The 25,163-nt window shown below is 39.6% G+C and overlaps 1 protein-coding gene across 1 annotated transcript; it reads right to left on the bottom strand.

Moving 5' to 3' along the window:
* Positions 1-13,474: 13,474 nt before the first annotated feature.
* On the bottom strand, positions 13,475-13,966 carry LOC139479588 (chorion class high-cysteine HCA protein 12-like). The gene has a single exon (XM_071262426.1). It carries the CDS (start codon positions 13,964-13,966, stop codon positions 13,475-13,477), a length of 492 nt encoding a protein of 163 aa, XP_071118527.1.
* Between the last annotated feature and the right edge of the window lie 11,197 nt (positions 13,967-25,163).

Raw genomic sequence — 25,163 nt, 5'->3', positions numbered from 1 at the left:
GAGAGAAAAATTCTTATTTCTGTTTCTCTCGGCTCTGATGGGATTTCAAATGACCGCGATATAATGTAACGGATATATTAGGTCGTAGGAAACAGTGAAACGAGTTGCACAATCGCATATATGGCCGATAATAGCCATAGGTGGAGCTTGCAGAACTGTTCATTTTAAATTTCGATATGTTGTATGGCGTTGAGGAATGGACCCCGCACGCGATTAGGAACATGAGTAATGTGTATTGGGATCCGGACTAGCCAGTCTATTCATTAGTTGGCGTTATGTCAGCTGGTGTGATGAAGGAGTCCCAACAACGCCGCCTAAAGCTGCCTCATGCTTTGTTGTACTGCCAGAAATTGCAGTGTGTCTTCGAACCGACGGAATTGCTGATTTGGGAGAAGCGTTTTCTCCAACTGCTGGAACTAACACCTCCCCCCCCCTTCTAGTCTACTCCCCCTCCGTCCCCACCAGCGTCCCCCTGTCACTTCACTACATGCCTGTGCAGGACAGGGGCCGAGGACCGAGATAACGAGATGACGGCGACCTGGACAGATGGGGGAGACAGAGGAGACAGGGAGGAGGGAGGGCAGGTGGGAGGGGGAGGCAGTCGGGAGGAGTTAGGCAGGGGTGGTTTGGATAAGAGGATTCCTCATCATTACCGACTTACAGAGCTGATGGTAATTACCCAAACAATAGCACAAATACCCAGCCCGACTTGACAGGGAAAGAACGCAAAACAATCAGGATTGAAATATGGCGGCAATCACATGTTGACCTTGATATGACCTCTGATGTCTTTGCCAGCGTCTACAACGACGAAGATGCCGTTGTAATGTATTAATCGGGAGACGTGGGACTTTGTAGGAATATCAAACTGCATATTCTCGTGTTGGGTGAGAGGAAGTAGCAACTTGATACACACAGTGTCTGACTATTATGACTAGGTAAAGGTATGATCCACCGAGGAACAGAGTCAGCATGTGTTATGTCACATCCTAGACACTTTCAGACCTTCCGAATTGGAAAAAGTCTTGTCTGAAATTGGAACACAACTTCTCCATTGGTTCTTGAGATGAAAACATTTTGATATAGTTTTGTTAAAGTCTAAGAGACGTTTGTGTGGGTAGATTTCTGGAAAAAGAAATGAAATACAAAGCTAAATAATTCTACGGTGCATACACATGCTTGATTGAATATCCTGCTCTGAATATATTGATATTCTATTGTTGAGCACATGTGGGTGTTTTCTTCTTGTGAAATTGCATTCGTCAAACGGAAGCTGCATAAACAATAGGCTCAATGTTGTCCTCATGAGGCTGTATGTAAAAGGCTGGCGAAATATCCATTCATTCATCTATAAAAGTATACAGACATTCAAGTATGGTGAGATCAGACTGCTGTCAAATAATTTACGGCCATTATACAAGAGTAATGCCGTATTCCATACATAGATGTTAACGACAGATGTACTGGTATGCGGAGTTACATTTGACACATATGCGTTTGTTTATATGGCCAATTATCTATACACTTGTATACTCAAAGGTTGAAATAGCTGTGATCATATAGACCTATTGATATCTGAAATTGATTATATTTGAATTGAATGTATAAGTATGTCTAATTTGCACTTTTTTTGCACTCATTTATTTGTCTGATGATCTTCTTGTGAAGCAAATCAAGACTCATGATGAAAAAAAGGAATCGGCAGTTTCCTTACGAGCCAAGGATGTGGGACATAATCTCAATGTCAATATTGATATTGTTGATGGTTGGACGGTTGGACTGCTGGACGGTACAGATACAAGTGTCAATCAAGCGAAGTGCCATATCAAATCAGCCCAGACTCAGTTTTCCAGGGAGAGGCTATCTGAACGACTACTGCAGTGTGTTGAGAAGATCAGCAATCCTGCAGAGTCCTTCCGATGGATGAAGTCGACTGGCCTTAAAAGTGAAACAGAAAGCATTCTGTTTGCTGCTCAGGACCAGTCACTTCCCACTCCAAACCGTCAATGTGTGAATTTGCATCAAAATGTAAATATGAAATGTAGATTATGCAATGAATTTAATGACACTGTCTAACACAATGTCAATGTGTGTCCACCTTTGATACAAACATTATGGGGTGGCTCGATCATTTTTTAACGGCCTTCTCCATGCTTGTGGTTTTGACACAGCGGTTCTACCATGGTACGACCCAGAATATGTAGAGGGCGTCATGGGAAGTTATAAATACAATGTTCTTTGTAATAGGCCCGCATACAGCCTCAGACGTATCCTGGCCAACAAAACTGACCTTGGTCTTTTTGAAAGCATTTATATTATTGAACTTTCTGACCCTTTTGACACTAATGTTATTGACAAAATTCAGGAAAGACATGGCAAATATGCGGACCTCGCTTTCGAAATGTCCCGCCTGCATCCCAAGTACCAAGTTGTCCGACTCCCCATTGTTCTCGGTGCCTTACGTTTGGTACCTCCCAATCTTTTGACTGACATTGGAGAGTACCCGAGTTTGCTACCAGGAATACAGCCCATCTGACAATCTGGGTAATTCAGAAGGCTGCAGTGATTGCGAGTCTGCACATTCTCCGAAATGTTCTGGGTGGGTTTGAATAGGTAGCGCTTCCTGGGAGAAGTCCCATTCGCTGTCTTGTCTGCGTGTGGAGGGGCCAAGGGCCCTGAGCTGATGATGAGCCTTACCAGCCGGACTGTGCCAGGATCACCCAAACCCTCTTTGCTTCATTTTTTAAATTTTAATCTGCATATAATAATGATAATAACAACAATAATTTATAACGCGCATGATCCATATCATAAAATATGCACAAAGCCCTACAATGGAAGTAAAACACAACAAATGATGACTGCCAGGTGATCGTGGTTTGCCATGAACTCATTTATCGCCAGACTGCTTACATGTGTATACACAAAGAACACGGCAATGTCGAGTTGATGAAATGGAAAGTAAATAGGTGAATGTTCAGTCTGGACTAAAGGTGTTGATATTGTCAGCTAGTCTGATGTTTGCAGGGTGTGTTCCATGGAACTGGAGTAGTGTGGGAAAATGATTGAAAGACGTTTATACATTTGTAAGATCATTTAATGTGGACACGACACATGACCAGATACTCGAGAAAAATGTGTTGAGTTTGTAACAGAATGGATATTTGCATGTGTATGTAGCATTGGGTGTTGGTGTTTCATAAGAAATATTCATCAACAGAAAGATGCATACAATCACATGAGGCGTTGTGTGAAGTTGTTTCCTAAAACTACTTACAATCACATGGGGCATTGTCTGAAATTGTGGCTTAAAAGATATATAAACCACATGAGGCGATGTCTGAAATTGTTTCTTAAAGGATTTATACAATCACATGAGGCATTGTGTGAAATTGTAACCCGAATGATACATACAATCACATGAGGCATTGTGTGAAGTGAAAGAATGTATAAGATGTATAATCACATAAGATAGTGTGTGAATGCATGAATGAATACATACATACATGCATACATACATACATACATACATACATACATACATACATACATACATACATACATACATACATACATACATACATACATACATACATACATACATACATACATACATACATACATTACATACATACATACATACATACATACATACATACATTACATACAATCACATGAGGCATTGTGTGAAGTTGTATCTTAAAAGATTTATACAATCACATGAGGCATTGTGTGAAGTTGTATCCAAAAATTACATACAATCACATGAGGCATTGTCTGAAGTTGTATCCTAAAATTACATACAATCACATGAGGCATTGTCTGAAGTTGTATCCTAAAATTACATACAATCACATGTGGAATTGTCTGAATTGGTATCTTAAAAAATATTTACAATCGCATTAGGCATTGTCTGAAATGGTATCTTAAAAGATATTTACAATCACATGAGGCATTGTCTGAAATGGTATCTTAGAAGTTATATACAATCACATGGGGCATTTTCGGAAATTGTAACCTAATATATACATACATGAGGCATTGTCTGAAATGGTATCTTAAAAGATATATACAATCACATGAGGCATTGTGTGAAGTTGTTTCCTAAAACCACCTACAATCACACGAGGCATTGTCTGACATTGTGTCTTAAAATATATATAAACCATATGAGGCATTGTCTGAAATTGTATCTTAAAAGATATATAAACCACATGAGGCATTTTCTGAAATTGTGGCTTAAAAGATATATGCAATCACTTCAGGCATTTTCTGAAATTGTGTCTAAAAAAGATATATAAACTACATGAGGCATTGTCTGAAATTGTATCTTAAAAGATATATACAATCACATTGGGCATTGTCTGACATTGTATCTTAAAAGATATATACATTCACATGAGGCATTGTCTGAAATTGTAACCTAATATATACATACATGAGGCATTGTCTGAAATGGTATCTTAAAAGATATATACAATCACATGAGGCATTGTGTGAAGTTGTTTCCTAAAACCACCTACAATCACACGAGGCATTGTCTGACATTGTGTCTTAAAATATATATAAACCATATGAGGCATTGTCTGAAATTGTATCTTAAAAGATATATAAACCACATGAGGCATTTTCTGAAATTGTGGCTTAAAAGATATATGCAATCACTTCAGGCATTTTCTGAAATTGTGTCTAAAAAAGATATATAAACTACATGAGGCATTGTCTGAAATTGTATCTTAAAAGATATATACAATCACATTGGGCATTGTCTGACATTGTATCTTAAAAGATATATACATTCACATGAGGCATTGTCTGAAATTGTATCTTAAAAGATATATACAATCACATGGGGCATTGTCTGACATTGTATATTAAAAGATATATACAATCACATGAGGCATTGTCTGAAATTGTATGTTAAAAGATATATACAATCACATGAGGCATTGTCTGAAATTGTAACCCGAATGATACATACAATCTCATGGGGCATTGTGTGAAGTAAAAGAATGTATAAGATGTATAATCACATAAGATAGTGTTTGAATGCGTCAATGAATATGCAACATACACATGCAATATTCTGTTAATGCCTTCTTTAAAGAGGGATCTATACACAATGTTTATTTCAAGCTTCGCTATACATGGATATTTACGACGATTTAGTTTGCGTATCGCACTTGTACAACAAATGAAATATCAAAATGAGTGATTATGTAAACCCCACTTGCCCAATTGCCTTTTCACAACAGTTTTGTATGTATATCAACTTGTTCCAAAACATCATTATATAATGTTTGTGTCACAAATGATGCACCGTCCATTTCAAATATGTCGTATGAATGACTATGAATTGACTATTGACTATATTGATAACGTATATAACGAGACAGCTCTGAGTTTCGACAAATTGCAAATTTACCAATCTACGTTTCATATAAAAATAAACACAAAGCTGATAAAAATATTACATTTTGTTGTGTTTTGTTGCATCAAATCATTTATATCAGAACAGAGATTGACAGGTAATTGCTGTATTTTGTGAGATAATACCACAGAATAAACCGACCTATATTTATTGTGATGTGTTACTTCAAACCCACAGTATAAAGTTACATATAATTGCTGTGTTTTATGGCGAAATACTACTACCGAGTAATGTTTAACGAAATAATATGTATTTGTAATATTTTAAATACAGTAACAGAGTACACAGTCAAGGATATGTGTTTTATTTGTGTGTAGCAACCTAAAATATAGAGTTATAAATATGTTATGTTTTGTGGAATTAAAACAATAGTCTGAGTCACATTTTGTACGATATGTGAGATTCAGTTATATGTCTGTGTTGGGATGCTGTTATTTTATAACTGTTTGTGTTATTTCTTGATATCGTTAAGTATACATGGTTGCATAGTTATGTATTTCTGGTTAATAACCCTTTCTGGTTTTAGGCCATTTTAGCAGTGTTAACGATGTAGAATGAAGGTTATCTTAAAAGGTAAATGAAAGTCACGTTTTAATGTACCCTGGCTTTCATCAACAGTGCTTATTTCTAAGATACTTGTTTTAAGACTCGACAATACTTCTTTCAGTGGTGATAAGAGGTCACTAGAGGTCGCCTTGACCCACGGACCTTTACTGGAACAGTGAACTTTCTCAATAGACACACACCCTGTGGTATCCATGGCAACCAAATCAAATTGTTAGCCATTCACACGTAATATCATCCACGCATCCAATGCATATTTGACTGGACATGTTTCCTTTCCAGTATTGTCTAACCATATGATGAAAACAGTGTGTGTGTTTACTGTGCAAAGCCCCCAACAGACGGAGGCCTTACCCAGATTTTGTAGCTGTATTTTAGATCCCCAAGCTTCAAACAATACACAAAACGAGAAAAGACGAAATACAGCTCCTTCAGCAATTTGTCATTAGGCAAAGTGTTCATCTGAAATGATTGATTATTTTTAGAATTATTTTTGCTAAATTACATAATCAAGATAACTCGCACAACAAAAGCGTTTTAAATGCTATTACAGTTTGGCTGAACTTGGAGGCCTTCAGATCGGTGTCGGACTACTGAAGCGTGCAACCGACTTTAATCAAATTCCCTATCAAAGGCAGTATCAAAGACGTACTCTTCAAGACAAATTCCTCCAATCTCGTCTAGTCTCATGGGATGCTAATGTGTGCGTGCACATGCATGCGGGGGAGGGGGGGTAGGGAACGCAAAGCACCCCCCTCACGAACGCAGACGTGGCGTCCCCCCAACCCCTGAACCAGAATCTTAAGTAGCGGATCGATAGAGGTAGTCCCGGATCCATGCCAGACTCAGTAGGCAAGAGGCAAGACGATGGAGGTCTGTATCGATACCACCACAGTGGAAACTTGGCCGAGCATTCCCCCTCCTCCTGGACCCCTCCCATCCCTGACCCCCAACCCCTCTCCCCCCTCTCTCGATTCAGCCACTCTAGTAATCAATCTCTCATGCTGCCAGCAGAATTGGGTTTGTCCTTACCCCGCTTTCTTATGAAGAAGGACCGAAATCGATGTTGGCTGGCTAAATTGAATCGATTTGGAGTTTCTCATACACTCGGGAATTCTGTTTGATAGCTGTCACCTCCCTCCCTGTATGCACCTCGCATCCAGCCAAACAGAACCAGCGTTGGAACAAACATAGCCAAATAGTCCTCGTAGGAGTGGATCAGCATAAGTCAAGACTATTTCAACTTTTTGGAGAGATTTATCTTTCATTACTGTTTGCAAATGAGATCTGGTTTTATTGGAAATATACTCCAAGGAAAAGCTAAGTTAGAAAAGCTAGATTGGTCAGTAGCAGAATTTTTCTTGTCGTGTGAAGATGGCTTCCCTAGATCTCCATGAGACGGACATAGTAACATTCGGTTCACTCAGTATCCAGGAGACTGGGCTGAAGTTTGCACTATCAACATTAAGCTGGTGATCAATCTGGAGACATATGAGGGGCAAAGACAGGACGATATGTCATTAAGTTACAGACATTCGTTAAGTTACCAAACACCATCATCCCGACGACTACTCATCCTTAAGCAAGCTAAGGTCAACGAATGCAATTATCATCCCCAGTCTAAACTCAACTTAATTGTATATTACCCAGGGGCTTGATGAGCCACAATTTGTCACATTCCGGCTAAAACACATTGCTTTCCGCAGCGTCCTATCTGCAGAAAAAAAAGCTAAGATGATTTCTTTAAGATGAACAAGTAGAAATCCCTCCCTCCCTCTCTGTCAGCTTACTTCACGCCAAAGGATAAGTTGTTATCAAGATAATAGCATAATGAGACTTCAGCCGTTTTTTGCTGCTATTTATAAATCACTTGCATTAAACCTGCTGGATGAAGCGCGGGATTTGCCTTACATTTGACATGTTATGTTACGAAAGCTTTTAAAAGGTCGAAGGCGACTCTGGCGAAACGCCGTGAGGCTAAGGAGCCAGGAACGATGACAAAAAGCAGGCGGGAAATGAAGAGGGTGCATTTACCATGGCGCTACCGTGGATGCCTTTGTTGGGAGAGTGTCTCGTTCCGCTGACGGGCATAGAGGAAATTATAAAATACAGTTTCCCCGTCTGCCTACGCCTATCTATACATGCCGACCTGAACATTCACCACGAGACGTAAACCCCGGCCCCAGCTATGACGCGTAAGAGGACTGTGTGACGCCATTTTACCCCGTCCAGGCATTGGGAAAGGTTTCGGCCCGTTTGTGACACGTGGACGTCCATTTAACCACGTCCGTGACACGTATGTCGATTATTTCACCACGTCCATGACACGCATGCCGATTATTTCACCAGATCCTTCATATGTATGTCGATACATTTCTCCGCGTCAATGACACGTATGCCAATTATTTTACCACGTCAAAGACATGTATGTCGATTATTTCTCCGCGTCAAAGACACGTATGACGATTATTTTACCACGTCAAAGACTTGTATGTCGATTATTTCTCCGCGTCAAAGACCCGTATGACGATTATTTTACCACGTCAAAGACACGTATGTCGATTATTTTACCACGTCAAAGACACGTATGTCAATTATTTCTCCGCGTCAAAGACACGTATGCCGATTATTTTACCACGTTGAAGACACGTATGTCGATTATGCTACAATGACACGTATGTAGAATATTTGGCCACGTCAGTGACACGTATTTCGATTATTTTACCACGTCAATAACACGTTTGTCGATTATTTTTCAATGACACGTATGTAGAATATTTGGCCACGTCAGTAACACGTTTGTCGATTATTTTTCAATGACACGTATGTAGAATATTTGGCCACGTCAGTGACACGTATGTCGATTATTTTACAAAATCAATAACACGTATGTCGTTTTTTTTAACCATGTTCTCAATGACACATATGGCGATAATTGTTCATGCCAATGACACGTATGTCAATTATTTCTCCACGCCAATGACGTGTATGCCAATTGCTTTATCACGCCTATAATAGGTATGTCGAATTTAGTCACCACGTCCATGACGCTTTGGGCAAGTTGTCCATTGCCATGTCCATGACAATGGCCAACTATATACCCCTCTACGAAACGTTCGGCGACCTTGTGTTTGTCCGCTTTACGTAGTAATCCTCACGAAACATAACCTTCAGCACCTATTGGTAGGGAACATGCACTGACGAATGATCAAGGCCACCAACCTATATATATTTGTAATTTATTGCTTGACGTGACAATACACCATCTTGCCAAAAGACGTTAAAAGATGGTACTTTCTTCTCTGCTTGGCGCTTGGCTTTAAGGGGGATAAAAAAGGACTGATCGGCTCGGAGTGAGTAAACTGTGTCTGAATGGGTACCCATGTTAAACTGCGGCATGGTATCTCAGTGGGCTAGCACTGTATAAACGGCATTGATCCTGATTCCTACATGCAGCCTCACACACGTGCATGAACGTCGCTTATTAAGTTCAATCATCTTGAACGCAACGTTAAACCCCATTTCACCTCCCGTCACCTCATCTTGTTTCACATATGCATCTCCTTCCACAACCATACCCATTTGTTTGTTTGTTTGTTTGTTTGTTTGTTTGTTTGTTGTACATTATGAAACTGAATAAAACACGAAACATATATCCCCACGGTACGTTTCCTCCCAGGACTGTGACATTCTGTTGCCAAACGTAGTCACTCACCATCACACACATCTGTTACCCACACACATTGTAACAACACCCCACCACCGCCTTCACCACCACCACCTGACGGTACCCTTTCTAGAAACATATAGCGACCAGAAAGACCACTCTCTGACCTTCCATCACACCTGGTGAAGACAAAATGTATGCCCCTCTTTAAACGCCCTGGAGGTTATTGTTCAACTATAAGGACATGGCGATGAACTGATTGTGTTGTGTATCACTGTTTTGTGGTTCTGGGGATATTTCACGGACTCTGTTACGCCGACCTAGAACTGTTCCCCCACAGGCACCGACAGCAGTTCTACAGTCATCAAATATTCAGTAAGGGTTAATTAAAACAACGTGTGCGTCCAAAACAGATAGTAGAAAATCGAAAAATATTAAACATGTATGATATGTAGCCAAGAGCTTTAAAAGATAACATCGAGAAAATTGAGTAATTAGGCAGGAAGGGTGCAGGCTAATCAAAGCGCAAAGTGTCAGGTTTGGGCAGTTGTATAGCGTTGTCATAGAAACGTGAGGGTTGTAGGTGCGAGCATCAGATTCTCGGGCTGTTTGGAACACACAACGTAGTTGTATGTGATTACATGATCACCGTATACCAACACAGAGAGGTACCACCACTAGGATTTTAAATTGTTCTTGTTTTCGGATACCTATATCACAACACATTCATATTTTGTTCTCCCCAGACTGTCACATGAAGATGTTCCTTTCTCTTCATACTTCCCTGCTTATGATCATCTTTGTCATTCCCTCGCTCCATTTATAACCCCGTGTGTGTTGACATACACATTCGTCTGCATCTCCACATCTACATCCTTTTATCTCACCACATCTACATCCTTCTATCTTACCACATCTACATCTTTCCATCTCACAACATCCACATCCTTCTATCTCTCCAGATCTACATCCTTCCATCTCACCACATCTACATCATTCTATCTCACCATATCTACATCCCTCCATCTCACCACATCTACATCATTCTATCTCTCAACATCTACATCCTTATATCTCACCGCATCTACAACCTTCGATCTCTCCACATCTACATCCTTCTATCTCTCCATACATCTACATCCTTCTATCTCTCCATACATCTACGTCCTTCTATCTCTCCATACATCTACATCGTTCTATCTCTCCATACATCTACGTCCTTCTATCTCTCCATACATCTACATCTTTCTATCTCTCCACATCTACATCCTTCCATCTCACCACATCTACATCATTCTGTCTCACCACATCAACACCCTTTATCTCTTCATATCAACATCCTTCTATCTTACCACATCTACATCCTTCCATCTCACAACATCCACATCCGTAATTTCTTCATATCTACATCCTTCTATCTCTCCACATCTACATCCTTCTATCTCACCACATCTACATCCTTATATCTCACCGCATCTACATCCTTCGATCTCTCCACATCTACATCCTTCTATCTCTCCATACATCTACATCCTTCTATCTCTCCACATCTACATCCTTCTATCTCACCTGATCTACATCCTTCAATCTTACCACATCTACATCCTTCTATCTTACCACTTCTACATCATTCCATCTCACAACATCTACAGCCTTCCATCTCACCGCATCCACATCCGTAATTTCTTCATATCGACATCCTTCTATCTCTCCACATCTACATCCTTCTATCTCACCACATCTACATCCTTATATCTCTTCACATCTGCCTCCTTCTGTCTCACCACATCTACAGTCTTCCCCCTTTCCACAAATGCCTCCTTCTATCTCTCCACATCTACACCATTCTATCTCTCCCCATCTATAGCCTTCAATCTCTCCACATCTTCATCCTTCCAAATCTCTGCATTTGCATCCTTCTATATCACCACATCTACAGTCTTCTATCTCTCAAAATTTGCCTCCTTCTATATCTTCAAATCTGTACCTTCTATCTCTTCACATATGTACCTCCTATTTCTTCACATCTGTATCTTCTATCTCTTCACACATCTACATCATTCTATCTTTCCACATATCTACCTCCTTCTCTCTCACCACATCCACATCCTTCAATCTCTCATAATCTACACCCTTCTATCTCTCCACACATCTACATCCTTCTATCTCTCCACACATCTACATCATTCTATCTCACCACATCTACATCCTTCTATCTTTGCACACATCTACCTTCTTCTATCTCACCACATCCACATCCTTCAATCGCTCATGATCTACACCCTTCTATCTCTCCACACATCTACATCCTTCTATCTCTCCACACATCTACATCCTTCTATCTCTCAACATCTACCTTCTTCTATCTTTGCACACATCTACATCCTTCTATCTTTCCATACATCTACATCCTTCTATCTCTCCATACATCTACACCCTTCTGTCTCTCCCATCTACATCCTTCTATCTCTGCACATATCTACATCCTTCTATCTCTCCATACATCTACATCTTTCCATCTCTCCACATCTACAACTTTCAATCTCACCGCATCTACATCCTTCTATCTCTCCCATCTACATCCTTCTATCTCTGCACACATCTACATCCTTCTATCGCTGCACACATCTACATCCTTCTATCGCTGCACACATCTACATCCTTCTATCTCTCCACACATTTACATCCTTCTATCTCTCCATACATCTACATCCTTCTGTCTTTCCCATCTACATCCTTCTATCTCTCCATACATCGACATCTTTCCATCTCTCCACATCTACATCCTTAAATTTCACCGCATCTACATCCTTAATCTCTTCATATCTACATCCTTCTATCTCTCCCATCTACATCCTTTTATCTCCCCTAACATCTACACCCTTCTATCTCTAACCATCTACATCCTTCTATTACTCCACACATCTACATCCTTCTATCTCTGCACACATCTACATCCTTCTATCTCTCCATACATCTACATCCTTCTATCTCTCATACATCTACATCCTTCTATCTCTCCATACATCTACATCTTTCTAACTCTAGACACATCTACTTCCTTCTGTCTCTCCACATCTACATCCTTCTGTCTCACCACGTCAACATCCTTGATCTCTTCATATCTACATCCTTCTATCTTACCACATCTACATCCATCCATCTCACCGCATCCACATCCATAATTTCTTCATATCTACATCCTTCTATCTCTCCACATCTACATCCTTCTATCTCACAACATCTACATCCTTATATCTCTTCACATCTGCCTCCTTCTGTCTCACCACATCTACAGTCTTCCACCTTTCCACAAATGCCTCCTTCTATCTCACCACATCTACACCATTCTATCTCTCCCCATCTATAGCCTTCAATCTCTCCACATCTTCATCCTTCCAATTCTCTGCATTTGAATCCTTCTATATCACCACATCTACAGTCTTCTATCTCTCCACATTTGCCTCCTTCTATTTCTTCACATCTGTACCTTCTATCTCTTCACATCTGTACCTTCTATCTCTTCACATATATACCTTCTATTTCTTCACATATGTACCTTCTATCTCTTCACACATCTACATCCTTCTATCTCTCCACATATCTACCTCCTTCTATCTCACCACATCTACATCCTTCAATCTCTCTCCGTCTACATCCTTCTATCTCTCCACATTTGCCTCCTTCTACCTCTCCGCATCTGCCTCCTTCTATCTCTGCACACATCTACATCCTTCTATCTCTCAATAAATCTACATCTTTCTATCTCTAGACACATCTACATCCTTCTGTCTATCCACATCTACATCCTTCTATCCCACCACATCTACAAACTTCTGTCTCACCACGTCAACATCCTTTATCGCTTCATATCTACATCCTTCTATCTTACCACATCTACATCCTTCTATCTCTCCACATTTGCCTCCTTCTATCTCTCCACATCTGCCTCCTTCTATCTCTCCCCATGTACATCCTTCTATCTCTACACATCTACATCCTCCTGTCTTTCTGCATTTGCTTCCTTCCATCTCTTCACATTTACACCCTCCAATCTCTCCCCATCTACACTCTTCTATCTCTCCACATCTACAGTCTTCTATCTCCTCGCATTTGCCTCCTTCCATCTCTCCACATCTACAACCTTCCATCTCTCCACATCTACACCCTTCTATCTCTCCCCATCTACAGTCCTCTATCTCTCCACATTTGCCCCCTACTATCTCTTCACATTTACATCCTTTTATCTCTCCACATTTATATCCGTCTATCTCACCACATCTACCTTCTTCAATCTCCCCCATCTACATCATTCTATCTCTCCACATATCTACCTCTTCACATCTAGATCCATCTATTTCCCCACATCCACTTCCTCCTATCTGTTCTTCTATCACTTCGAATATACATTCTCCCCTCCCTCCGAAACTACATCCTTTATCTGCAAATGGACACCTTGCTGGCCTTCTGTATCCCCAGATCCACATCGTTCCTCTCCATATTCTCACCCTACTTTATCTTCATAACAACATTTTTTTCTTCGGCCGTATACATCAACATCCTTCTATCCTCACTCAACAATCTCATCATTTTTTCTTTTCGTTTCTGCATCATTTTGTAATCAATTTTCACATTTTTTTCTTCGGCCGTATACATCAACATCCTTCTATCTCCCAATATGAACACCCTTCTGTATCGCCACATCTGCATTCTTCTATGCCGCCATACATATATACATTAACATCGTTCTGCACGTCATCCCCTTTAGGATTTCTCTTAAAACACGCCATATTATAAAGTCACCTTACACATTTCCATTCCCCTTGTTACTTTTGCATATACATGTACATACTGGTTATTCATTCCTTACAACCACCGAGTTGCCTGCCTCTTTTACTCTAACCTAAAGGGTATACTGATACTCCATAACAGTGGAGAGTGAAGGCATTGCCGGGGTAAATATTCCATTCCTCGTGTCCTTTATATGAAAAATACTTAACGGGGCTTGAAAAATCACTCACACATTGCATTAGCTTCAGGCCAGGATGCTCTCGTCCATGTTGTCGGCGTGTGTCCGTGTTTGTGCGAGCATTAATGATATTCACTTATACAGCGCATGGCTTCTTTTGGACAATGAGTCGTAAATCTGGATAAAATTCATTAAAGGATTTAATTATATATGTTAGAATACTCTGTTGATGCACACGTTATGCAGTCCAGTATCTTCAACTTGACTATGCTTATTGTAACTACATAGAGTTAGTTACACAAAGACTTTGTTGATCACGTGACCCCTATGCGTTTCCTTTCAAGCCATCTCATGTCTCCATGAGCAACATCCGGGCGACCCTGTTTGTCAGCGTCAGCCATTATCCACTGTCAGCGCCACCTGACGCTGTTTGTGTGCGCTCCTCAGAGAGTGAACATCGCAATGGCCGCTACCATAGGTTTTTCTGATACCAAAATATACGTACACGCTCACGTGTAACGTGAAATACTATCAAAGTGTGTTTTTAGGACGTGTCATTAAAGTATGCTGCCTGCTTTGAAAGCGAGTCCGTCAGGCGGAAGGATAGTCGTGATGTCACGGGCCTGTATTTTCTTTGTCAATGTAGGATTCTTTGCAAAATGTTTGGCATTCGCAGACTCAGAAATCCTGGTTCCGTGCATACACCACAGGACGTTTATTTGACAGACATTAGATGCTAAAGCACCTTCTGCAGCAACAGAAGAAGCATATACAATCGGCTCTTTGCCAGGAGAAATTATACCTACGCCCCGACATATGTCATTATTAATACCTGTAATAGAGCACTTATTAATTGAATACTCTTACACGCGCACCGGTGCTATCTACAGCAGTCAACACACGTACAAAATGTATGTATCTACGATTGAAATGGGCTTGAGGTTGCGGTTTTAAAATATTGTGGAAGTAGAACCTATTTTCAACCATTTCGTGAAACCAAGACTGTCCGTAACTTTCCAAATGCCACTAATGTCCTAAAACTAAAAGCAACAAGACCCTTTTTTTCATAATCATACAAAATTTCTGCCACAAGCGAAAGAATATTATGAGCAGTTTTTTTTTTAATCACAGAACAAAGCGGGGATGCTTGTATCCAGCGCCACCGCAAAACTGGGAACCGCATCATCTCTGTCATAAATGCGTCAACTCGGAAACGTCACCCACATGTCAACCATCGAAATCGCCAACACATTTACTAACGCTTTAAACGTTGTAATCCTTGAATGTTGTAGACCTTTAATGTTGGAAACCTTATCAAACCACTTTTGAGCAAGATACACTTTGGACATCCGGTGTTTGTGTCAGGCCTATATTACCCAGGAGGTATCCCGTAGCTGCATCCGCGCTATAAAGTTATGAAGGACACCCTGTGGTTGTATCAGCATCATACAGAACACGAAGGACATCTTGAGTTAATATCAATGCTATTTAAACAAAAAGGAAATCCCCGGTTTGTGCCAGAGGACATTCCTAATTGTGCCGGTCTGGAAGACATGCAGCCCCTTACATCAACACCAACCTCAGTTTAGTCACAGATTATACCGTTAGCTTCGGAACATATTGTATTTCCAAAATAAAATGTCACAGAAAACTGTATTAACTTGATTCACCAGCAGATGGCGTTGGTGTTGTCGTCAACGTGTTTAAATATAACTTTCTAAATTTACTTTACTTTGTTCCGTCTCCGTTCCGTTCTTAAATCAGAAGTCTAAGATGACTGAGGCAATTATGTTCGCTAGAACGGGTTGTCCCATACTCTAGTCGCTAGTAATGTTAATGACACTCAAGCGTGACGACATACAAAAACACAGACCTGTCATATCTGATTGTGTAACATTCCGATACTCTTCAGTATTTATGAACAAACGAACAAACGAAAAGATAAGTCCTAGCCCTAAAGCCATCCTTTACTCACTGACATCTGTCACTACCAAAAAGGTTTATTGGTGATTTGATAGCGATTTGTGTTCAATGATGGAAGTAAATGCAAATTCCTGTCTAGTGAGTATATAACTAAGACAAAATTGTTATCGATGAACAACTTCTTTATTACAATTGGGCGACGTTTCGGTGTAGATTCTAACACCGTTATCAAGCAAATGATGTACAAACTACTTACTTACTTACTTTCTTTGGAGATTTAACGTGCGCTTTCCGACTGATGCGTATTTCGCACACGGGCCCGGCCAGGTCATTTAATGTATTTCCGAAAGGGGCGAAAGTGGTGTGTGCAACCCAAGAGGGGACTTTAGGGGTTGCTTATATAGAATTTGGGAATTTTGAGATCTGGAATAGATGCCGATGGGGTTGGGGAGTAGAACAAAGGGAGCTGGGTATGGTGGATGTTTGTTTGTTTATGTGATTTTGATTCGGTAGATTAATAGTGTTTTTAGATGCGTTTTATTAGTTCCGTTTTGGTTAAGAATACGCCTAAGGCCTTGAAGTTTTCTAGTTTATTTTGTGGGTTTAGTATTGCTTCTAGAGTGAGAGCCGTGTTTAGATTGAGGGTGGTTTGTAATGTAAGGTAGTGTGTGCAGTGGATGAGTGCGTGTTCTGGGGTTTCTAGTTGTTTGCAGTGTGAGCAGTTACATTTAGTGTGTGTTTTTTCTTTTCTTTTAGGTGGTTATTTAGGTTGGTGTGTCCTGTTTGGAGTTTAGTGATTACTCTGTCGATTTTTTATGATGGATGGAGAATATTTGGTTTGGTTAGTGTTTTGCTGAGTACTTTTTTGATTTGGCTATTTGAGTTTAGATATAGGTTATGCCATTTTTTGGTGATTTTTTGCTTGTTTGTATCAAGGATACTACATCCCTCCAGCTTACCATGATCTCATCAGTTTGCCAAAACAACACTGAACTATTATCTCCCCACTGGCTTCCAATACATTCCTTCTTAGTAATCCTTGTGTTAATCCCATACCCATCAATTACTGTACATCAACCCCATCTCTTGTATAAACTTGTCTTATCATAACTACCTAATCAATCAGTGTACATCAACCTTATCTGTTATATAAACATCTATCTATTGTTATGTATATATATCATGCTCATACCTAGTTTGTAAATCATTTACTTGATAACGGTGTTAGAATCTACACCGAAACGTCGCCCAATTGTAATAAAGAAGTTGCCCATCCATAACAATTTTGTCTTAGTTACCATTCCAACTTCTACATGCCACTCAAAGAAGTTAGAGAGTATATATACAATGTTATATTGCCTGTACACTCAGGGGTAGTAACAAGATGTGTTGGTGATTGAGACTTATTAACGTGAGGTTTCACAGAGTAATTTCACGAACACTCTGTGTGTGTGTGTGTGTGTGTGTGTGTCTGTGTGTCTGTGTCTGTCTGTGTCTGTGTCTGTGTCTGTGTGTGTCTCTCTCTCTGTGTGTGTGGTTTTTCTATGGTCGTTATCTGTTCTCATAATTCCGACATGTGTAAATGTGTGTCGTCTACACATGTGAACAGATTGTAAACCGCTGCTGACCACTCTTGCTGCCCTCTTTGTTTCATCTCACACTCCCAACCTCCCAAAGCGCTGATGCATAGCACTGCTAACATTGCGTCCACTGTCACGTATTGTTTTTTATTGTCAGCGCATTGCTGACTGTTTATGATGGACCAGACATTTCGATTTGTGAACCAGATGTCAAAAAGACGAGTTATTATTAGAATGCTGTATTATTGCACTTTGTGTTGGGCCAATAAGGATTGTTATCTGTAGAATGACAGGCATGGGGTAGGTATATTTCCCATAAGAGGAGAGTTAATAAAGTCGACTGTAATGTCCCTAAACACGGAGTTATTCACGCCTCCCCAAACTCTCAACAAATTCTTACCCAGCTCGCCTCCAATCTGCATTGGATAACTTTCGCTCAGCAAACTGGAAATGAAATCAACGTTTCGCTAGAGGAGCAATTGCATTTTCTACAGGCAATAAATACGACAATTTCAGTCTTTATTGGTTCCAATCCCAGTAGATTGAAATATTGAGCCGAGGCGGTGGGGACGAGCTAGATTAGTGAATAAATTGTGGGAACAGAAAATACAGAAGCTTGTGCGAGAGAGACAACGGTGACATAAACATTATCCAGCACTGCAGCCTACATAAAAGTCTTACCTCTCTGAATATGGCTGAATAGCTGCCTGAATGTGTGCATGTGGGTGTTTTGTGGGCAGTGTACATAACTTTGTGTAAGGGTGGTATATATGTCCTAATGTATGCGTGTCTGTAACTCTAGCATTCATGTCCACGTACAAGTACATATAATAAAGTTTGACGTGGCTCAAGCATTCGGAGTTATACATTTGAGAGAGTCTTTGGAATAAATAACTAAGTTCTCAAGGAAAGTTGCATCAGAAAGGAATACATCATGTGAAGTCTATCTATTTGATTATTGTCAGAAACCGATACTAATCGTGGAAACTATTTTGAACGAATGTCAGAATAGTTAGGCTAGAGTATACAGTGGATTTCCGTTTCAACAGCATAGAGGTTACACAATGGCCACAAACGAAGTGCCACGTCGATGCCTGCTTTCCTTCCAGTGCATAAATCTCTGATGTCCGGCCTTCATCATGTTCTGTCCGACAGCTGAGTCTTACAAACAACACTCGAACATTCTGCGGCCTTCGAATTCAAGACCCAGGACATGATTGCCAGTAAAAAAAACTCGAGGACGGCTATAACATATTTATGTGTTTGTGTGTCTGGTGATAGCAGGTATATGGAAGAGCATTCAAGAGCGTTACAAATTTACACAAGTATTTTGAACAACAGAACAATAGTATTTAATCCGTGTCAGGTCTAAGATTTAGGGAAGGATAATTCATTTAATTTACGTAGATTGTATGGGTTCCCCATACCTGACCTACACCATGGTGTATATAGCTTAATGCAATGATAACAAATTCTGAAATATTAATGGTTTTGCCAATTCCGGTGCTGAGGCTGACCATGATATTCCCTCCATGGTGTATAGAGAAAGAGGAGGGTTGTGAGAAGTGTAATTATGACAAGTGGCTGATGCACAAACAGTCGACACTCTCAGTCGTTCCTGGTAATGAGCGTCGTTGGAGAACTGCACGTGCCGGCGACATCTTGGAGTGGGGCCGGCAGTGCGGCGACTGCGCGCGATCGTGTTGTTGGTCTATAGTTAGCAGTCCGCGTGAAACTGCTAGAGTCGGACTGAAGACACTGGGGATTGGATCCCCATTAATATTTTACTTTGTATTCCGGTCGACGTTTGAGAAGTAATTAAAATTACTTGCACGACTACTGAATACTAGATGCTCAGTTGTGAGATGCTGTGGTCGCGTGAGACCGCCGCGGCTCGAGACACCAGCTATGCATCATGATTTGTTCTGGATCTCGCGGGAACATGTCTGGCATAGAAGATATACCTTTTCGTTGGGTGAAGCAGTAACGGGCAATCCTTACAACCACGGGACAAGCAGGTTTAAGCAGGGTAAAGTCCACTTGGGATACGTGACCGACCGGTCGTTTGGTGATGTACTCTAGGTCACGTGACCGACCAGTCTACAAGTGATGTCCTCTTGGGACATGCGACCGACCAGTCTTCAAGTGATGTCCTCTAAAGACACTTGACTGTCTGTAGGTGATAGACTCTAGGGACACGTGACTGGAAGTGATGTCTTCCGAATGGGATACACCCTAAAACGTCTATTGCATTGATTATTGTCAGAAACCAACATCTGTGGGATATATACGGAACAAATATCTACATAGGTATGCCAGACAAGTGCACAATGAATTTCAGTTTCAACAGCATATAAGTTACATAATGACTTGTTGATAAGATACCAAAACAACAATCCCGGTTCGCCCCAACTATGTTTCTAGGTTTGTCAGCACCATACCCGTGCTCGTGGGTTTCGCCGAAGTGGTAAACGTCTGAGACCTGCATCACTTCGGGCTTTCCTCCCACATTAAGCTGACACGCCGTGATATAACTGGAATACTGTTAAAAGCGGCGTTAAACCCAACTCACTCACTCACTCACCCAAAACAACACGTGACCTTTAAGTCTGAAAACCACTCTCGGTACAGTGTGCAAGTGATGTCCTCTTTAAACAGGATACTGATTTATAGTGCAGGGCTAGCTGTATGTTGCACCCATTTGCTCTTTACTCTTTTCACAGGGGAACTTTTGTATCACTAACACTGATTCAGATAAGAAATTATCACACATTCAGATTGGAAGATTTTACACAGTCAGACAGGAACATATTACACATTCAGAAGACAGATCACAGTCAGAGAGGAAAAAGTTATACATTTTAAAGGAACATATTATACATTCAGATAGCACAGATCACAGTCAGACACGAAAATGTAACACATTTGACAGGGAAATATTACACATTCAGATAGCACAGATAACAGTCAGACACGAAAATGTAACACATTCGACAGGAAAATATTACACATTCAGATGGCACAGATCACAGTCAGACACGAACATGTAACACATTTGACAGGAACATATTACACATTCAGATAGCACAGATCACAGTCAGACACGAACATGTAACACATTTGACAGGAAGATATTACACATTCAGATAGCACAGATCACAGTCAGACACGAAAATGTAACACATTTGACAGGAAGATATTACACATTCAGATAGCACAGATCACAGTCAGACACGAACATGTAACACATTTGACAGGAACATATTACACATTCAGATAGCACAGATCACAGTCAGACACGAAAATGTAACACATTTGACAGGAACATATTACACATTCAGATAGCACAGATCACAGTCAGACACGAAAATGTAACACATTTGACAGGAACATATTACACATTCAGATAGCACAGATCACAGTCAGACACGAAAATGTAACACATTTGACAGGAACATATTACACATTCAGATAGCACAGATCACAGTCAGACACGAAAATGTAACACATTTGACAGGAACATATTACATATTCAGATAGCACAGATCACAGTCAGACACGAACATGTAACACATTTGACAGGAACATATTACACATTCAGATAGCACAGATCACAGTCAGACACGAAAATGTAACACATTTGACAGGAACATATTACACATTCAGATAGCACAGATCACAGTCAGACACGAAAATGTAACACATTTGACAGGAACATATTACACATTCAGATAGCACAGATCACAGTCAGACACGAAAATGTAACACATTTGACAGGAAAATATTACATATTCAGATAGCACAGATCACAGTCAGACACGAAAATGTAACACATTTGACAGGAACATATTACACATTCAGATAGCACAGATCACAGTCAGACACGAAAATGTAACACATTTGACAGGAACATATTACACATTCAGATAGCACAGATCACAGTCAGACACGAAAATGTAACACATTTGACAGGAAAATATTACACATTCAGATAGCACAGATCACAGTCAGACACGAAAATGTAACACATTTGACAGGAACATATTACACATTCAGATAGCACAGATCACAGTCAGACACGAAAATGTAACACATTTGACAGGGAAATATTATACATTCAGATAGCACAGATCACAGTCAGACACGAAAATGTAACACATTTGACAGGAACATATTATACATTCAGATAGCACAGATCACAGTCAGACACGAAAATGTAACACATTTGACAGGGAAATATTATACATTCAGATAGCACAGATCACAGTCAGACACGAAAATGTAACACATTTGACAGGAAAATATTACATATTCAGATAGCACAGATCACAGTCAGATACGAAAATGTAACACATTTGACAGGAACATATTATACATTTAGATGGCACAGATCACAGTCAGACACGAAAATGTAACACATTTGACAGGAACATATTACACATTCAGATAGGACAGATAGCACAGATAGGAAAGCATTATACTTACATAAAGGCCACAAACTACACATTAAAAGTGAGATCACACATGCACATATGAAAAAAGTTACACATTCATACAAGACATGATAACACTTTCAAGTAGAAAGATATTCTCATTCAGTTAGGACAGAACACACAATCAGATAGAAAAGTAAAACACATTCGGATAAGGAAATATTATACCCACAGATAGATCACACATTCATACATTCAGACATGGAAATATTACACATTTAGATAGGCAAACAAATCACATTGACATAAGAAATAGTATACATTCAGATAAGACAATGTCTCACATTCAGACAGGAACTATCACACATTGAGGAAGACAAATACTGTACATTCAGATAGTCACATCACATATTCTTATAGGATCACTATTACACATTCAAACAGGAGCTACTATAATGCATTCGGGAAGAAATCACTATTACACATTCATAAGGAAATCTCATCACACATTCAGACAGAAACAGTAACATGAATATAAAAGGAAAATATTTTGGCTTATACAAATACAGTACAGAAAAGACACAGACAGAATACACGTATACGCATACAGTTCAGTAAACACCTAAGCACGTACAGAAAACGTTGATACATACAGAAGCAATCCACTGATTCACATATAGTACAGAAAACACTGAAACACACAGAGAAAGAACGCAGTGATGTATACAGTACAGAAAACAACACTGAAACACATACAAAAGAATATATTCATACATACGGGGAAGAAAACCCTAAAAAAATTACAGAAAGAACGCACTGACACATACAGTACAGAAATCCCTGAAACACATACAGTAATAATAAGACACTGACACATACAGAACAGAAAACTCTCACACATTTAGAGAAAGAATACACTAACACATAAAGTACAGAAAACCCTGAAACACACAGAGAAAGAATACACTGACACATACAGTACAGGAAACCCTGAAACACACAGAGAAAGCATACACTGACACATACAGTACAGGAAACCCTGAAACACACAGAGAAAGCATACACTGACACATACAGTACAGGAAACCCTGAAACACACAGAGAAAGCATACACTGACACATACAGTACAGAAAACCCTGACACGTGTACAGAAAGAATATATTGACACATACAGTACAAAAAACCCTGAAACACATACATAAAGATTACACTGACACATACAGTACAGAAAAAACCTGAAACACATACAGAAAGATTACACTGACACATACAGTACAGAAAAACCCTGAAACACATACAGAAAGATTACACTGACACATACAGTACAGAAACCCTGAAACACATACATAAAGATTACACTGACACATACAGTACAGAAAAACCCTGAAACACATACAGAAAGATTGCACTGACACATACAGTACAGAAAAACCCTGAAACACATACAGAAAGAATATATTGACACATACAGTAAAGAAAACCCTGAAACACATACAGAAAGAATATATTGACACATACAGTACAGAAAACCCCGAAACACATACAGAAAGATTACACTGACAGATACAGTACATAAAAACCCTGAAACACATACAGAAAGATTACACTGACACATACAGTACAGAAAAACCCTGAAACACATACAGAAAGATTGCACTGACACATACAGTACAGAAAAAACCTGAAACACATACAGAAAGATTACACTGACACATACAGTACAGAAAAACCCTGAAACACATACAGAAAGAATATATTGACACATACAGTAAAGAAAACCCTGAAACACATACAGAAAGAATATATTGACACATACAGTACAGAAAACCCCGAAACACATACAGAAAGATTACACTGACAGATACAGTACATAAAAACCCTGAAACACATACAGAAAGAATATATTGACACATAAAGTACAGAAAACCCTGAAACACATACAGAAAGAATATATTGACACATACAGTACAGAAAATCCTGAAACACATACAGAAAGAATATATTGACACATACAGTACAGAAAATCCTGAAACACATACAGAAAGAATATATTGACACATACAGTACAGAAAATCCTGAAACACATACAGGAAGAATATATTGACACATACAGTACAGAAAACCCCGAAACACATACAGAAAGATTACACTGACAGATGCAGTACAGAAAAACCCTGAAACACATACAGAAAGAATATATTGACACATACAGTACAGAAAACCCTGAAACACATACAGAAAGATTACACTGACACATACAGTACAGAAAAACCCTGAAACACACACAGAAACATTACACTGACACATACAGTACAGAAAAAATACCTGTAACACACAGAGAAAGAATATATTGACACATACAGTACAAAAAACCCTGAAACACATACAGAAAGAATATATTGACACATGCAGTACATAAAACCCTGAAACACATACAGAAAGATTACACTGACACATACAGTACAGAAAAACCCTGAAACACATACAGAAAGAATATATTGACACATACAGTACAGAAAACCCTGAAACACATACAGAAAGATTACACTGACACATACAGTACAGAAAAACCCTGAAACACATACAGAAATATTA

Source organism: Haliotis cracherodii, unplaced genomic scaffold (assembly GCF_022045235.1).
Source record: "Haliotis cracherodii isolate W230 unplaced genomic scaffold, xgHalCrac1.p SCAF_4, whole genome shotgun sequence".
Lineage (NCBI taxonomy): Eukaryota > Metazoa > Mollusca > Gastropoda > Lepetellida > Haliotidae > Haliotis > Haliotis cracherodii.
The sequence above is the reverse complement of the archived record's forward strand: the minus strand, read 5'-3'. Positions and strand labels throughout refer to the sequence as shown.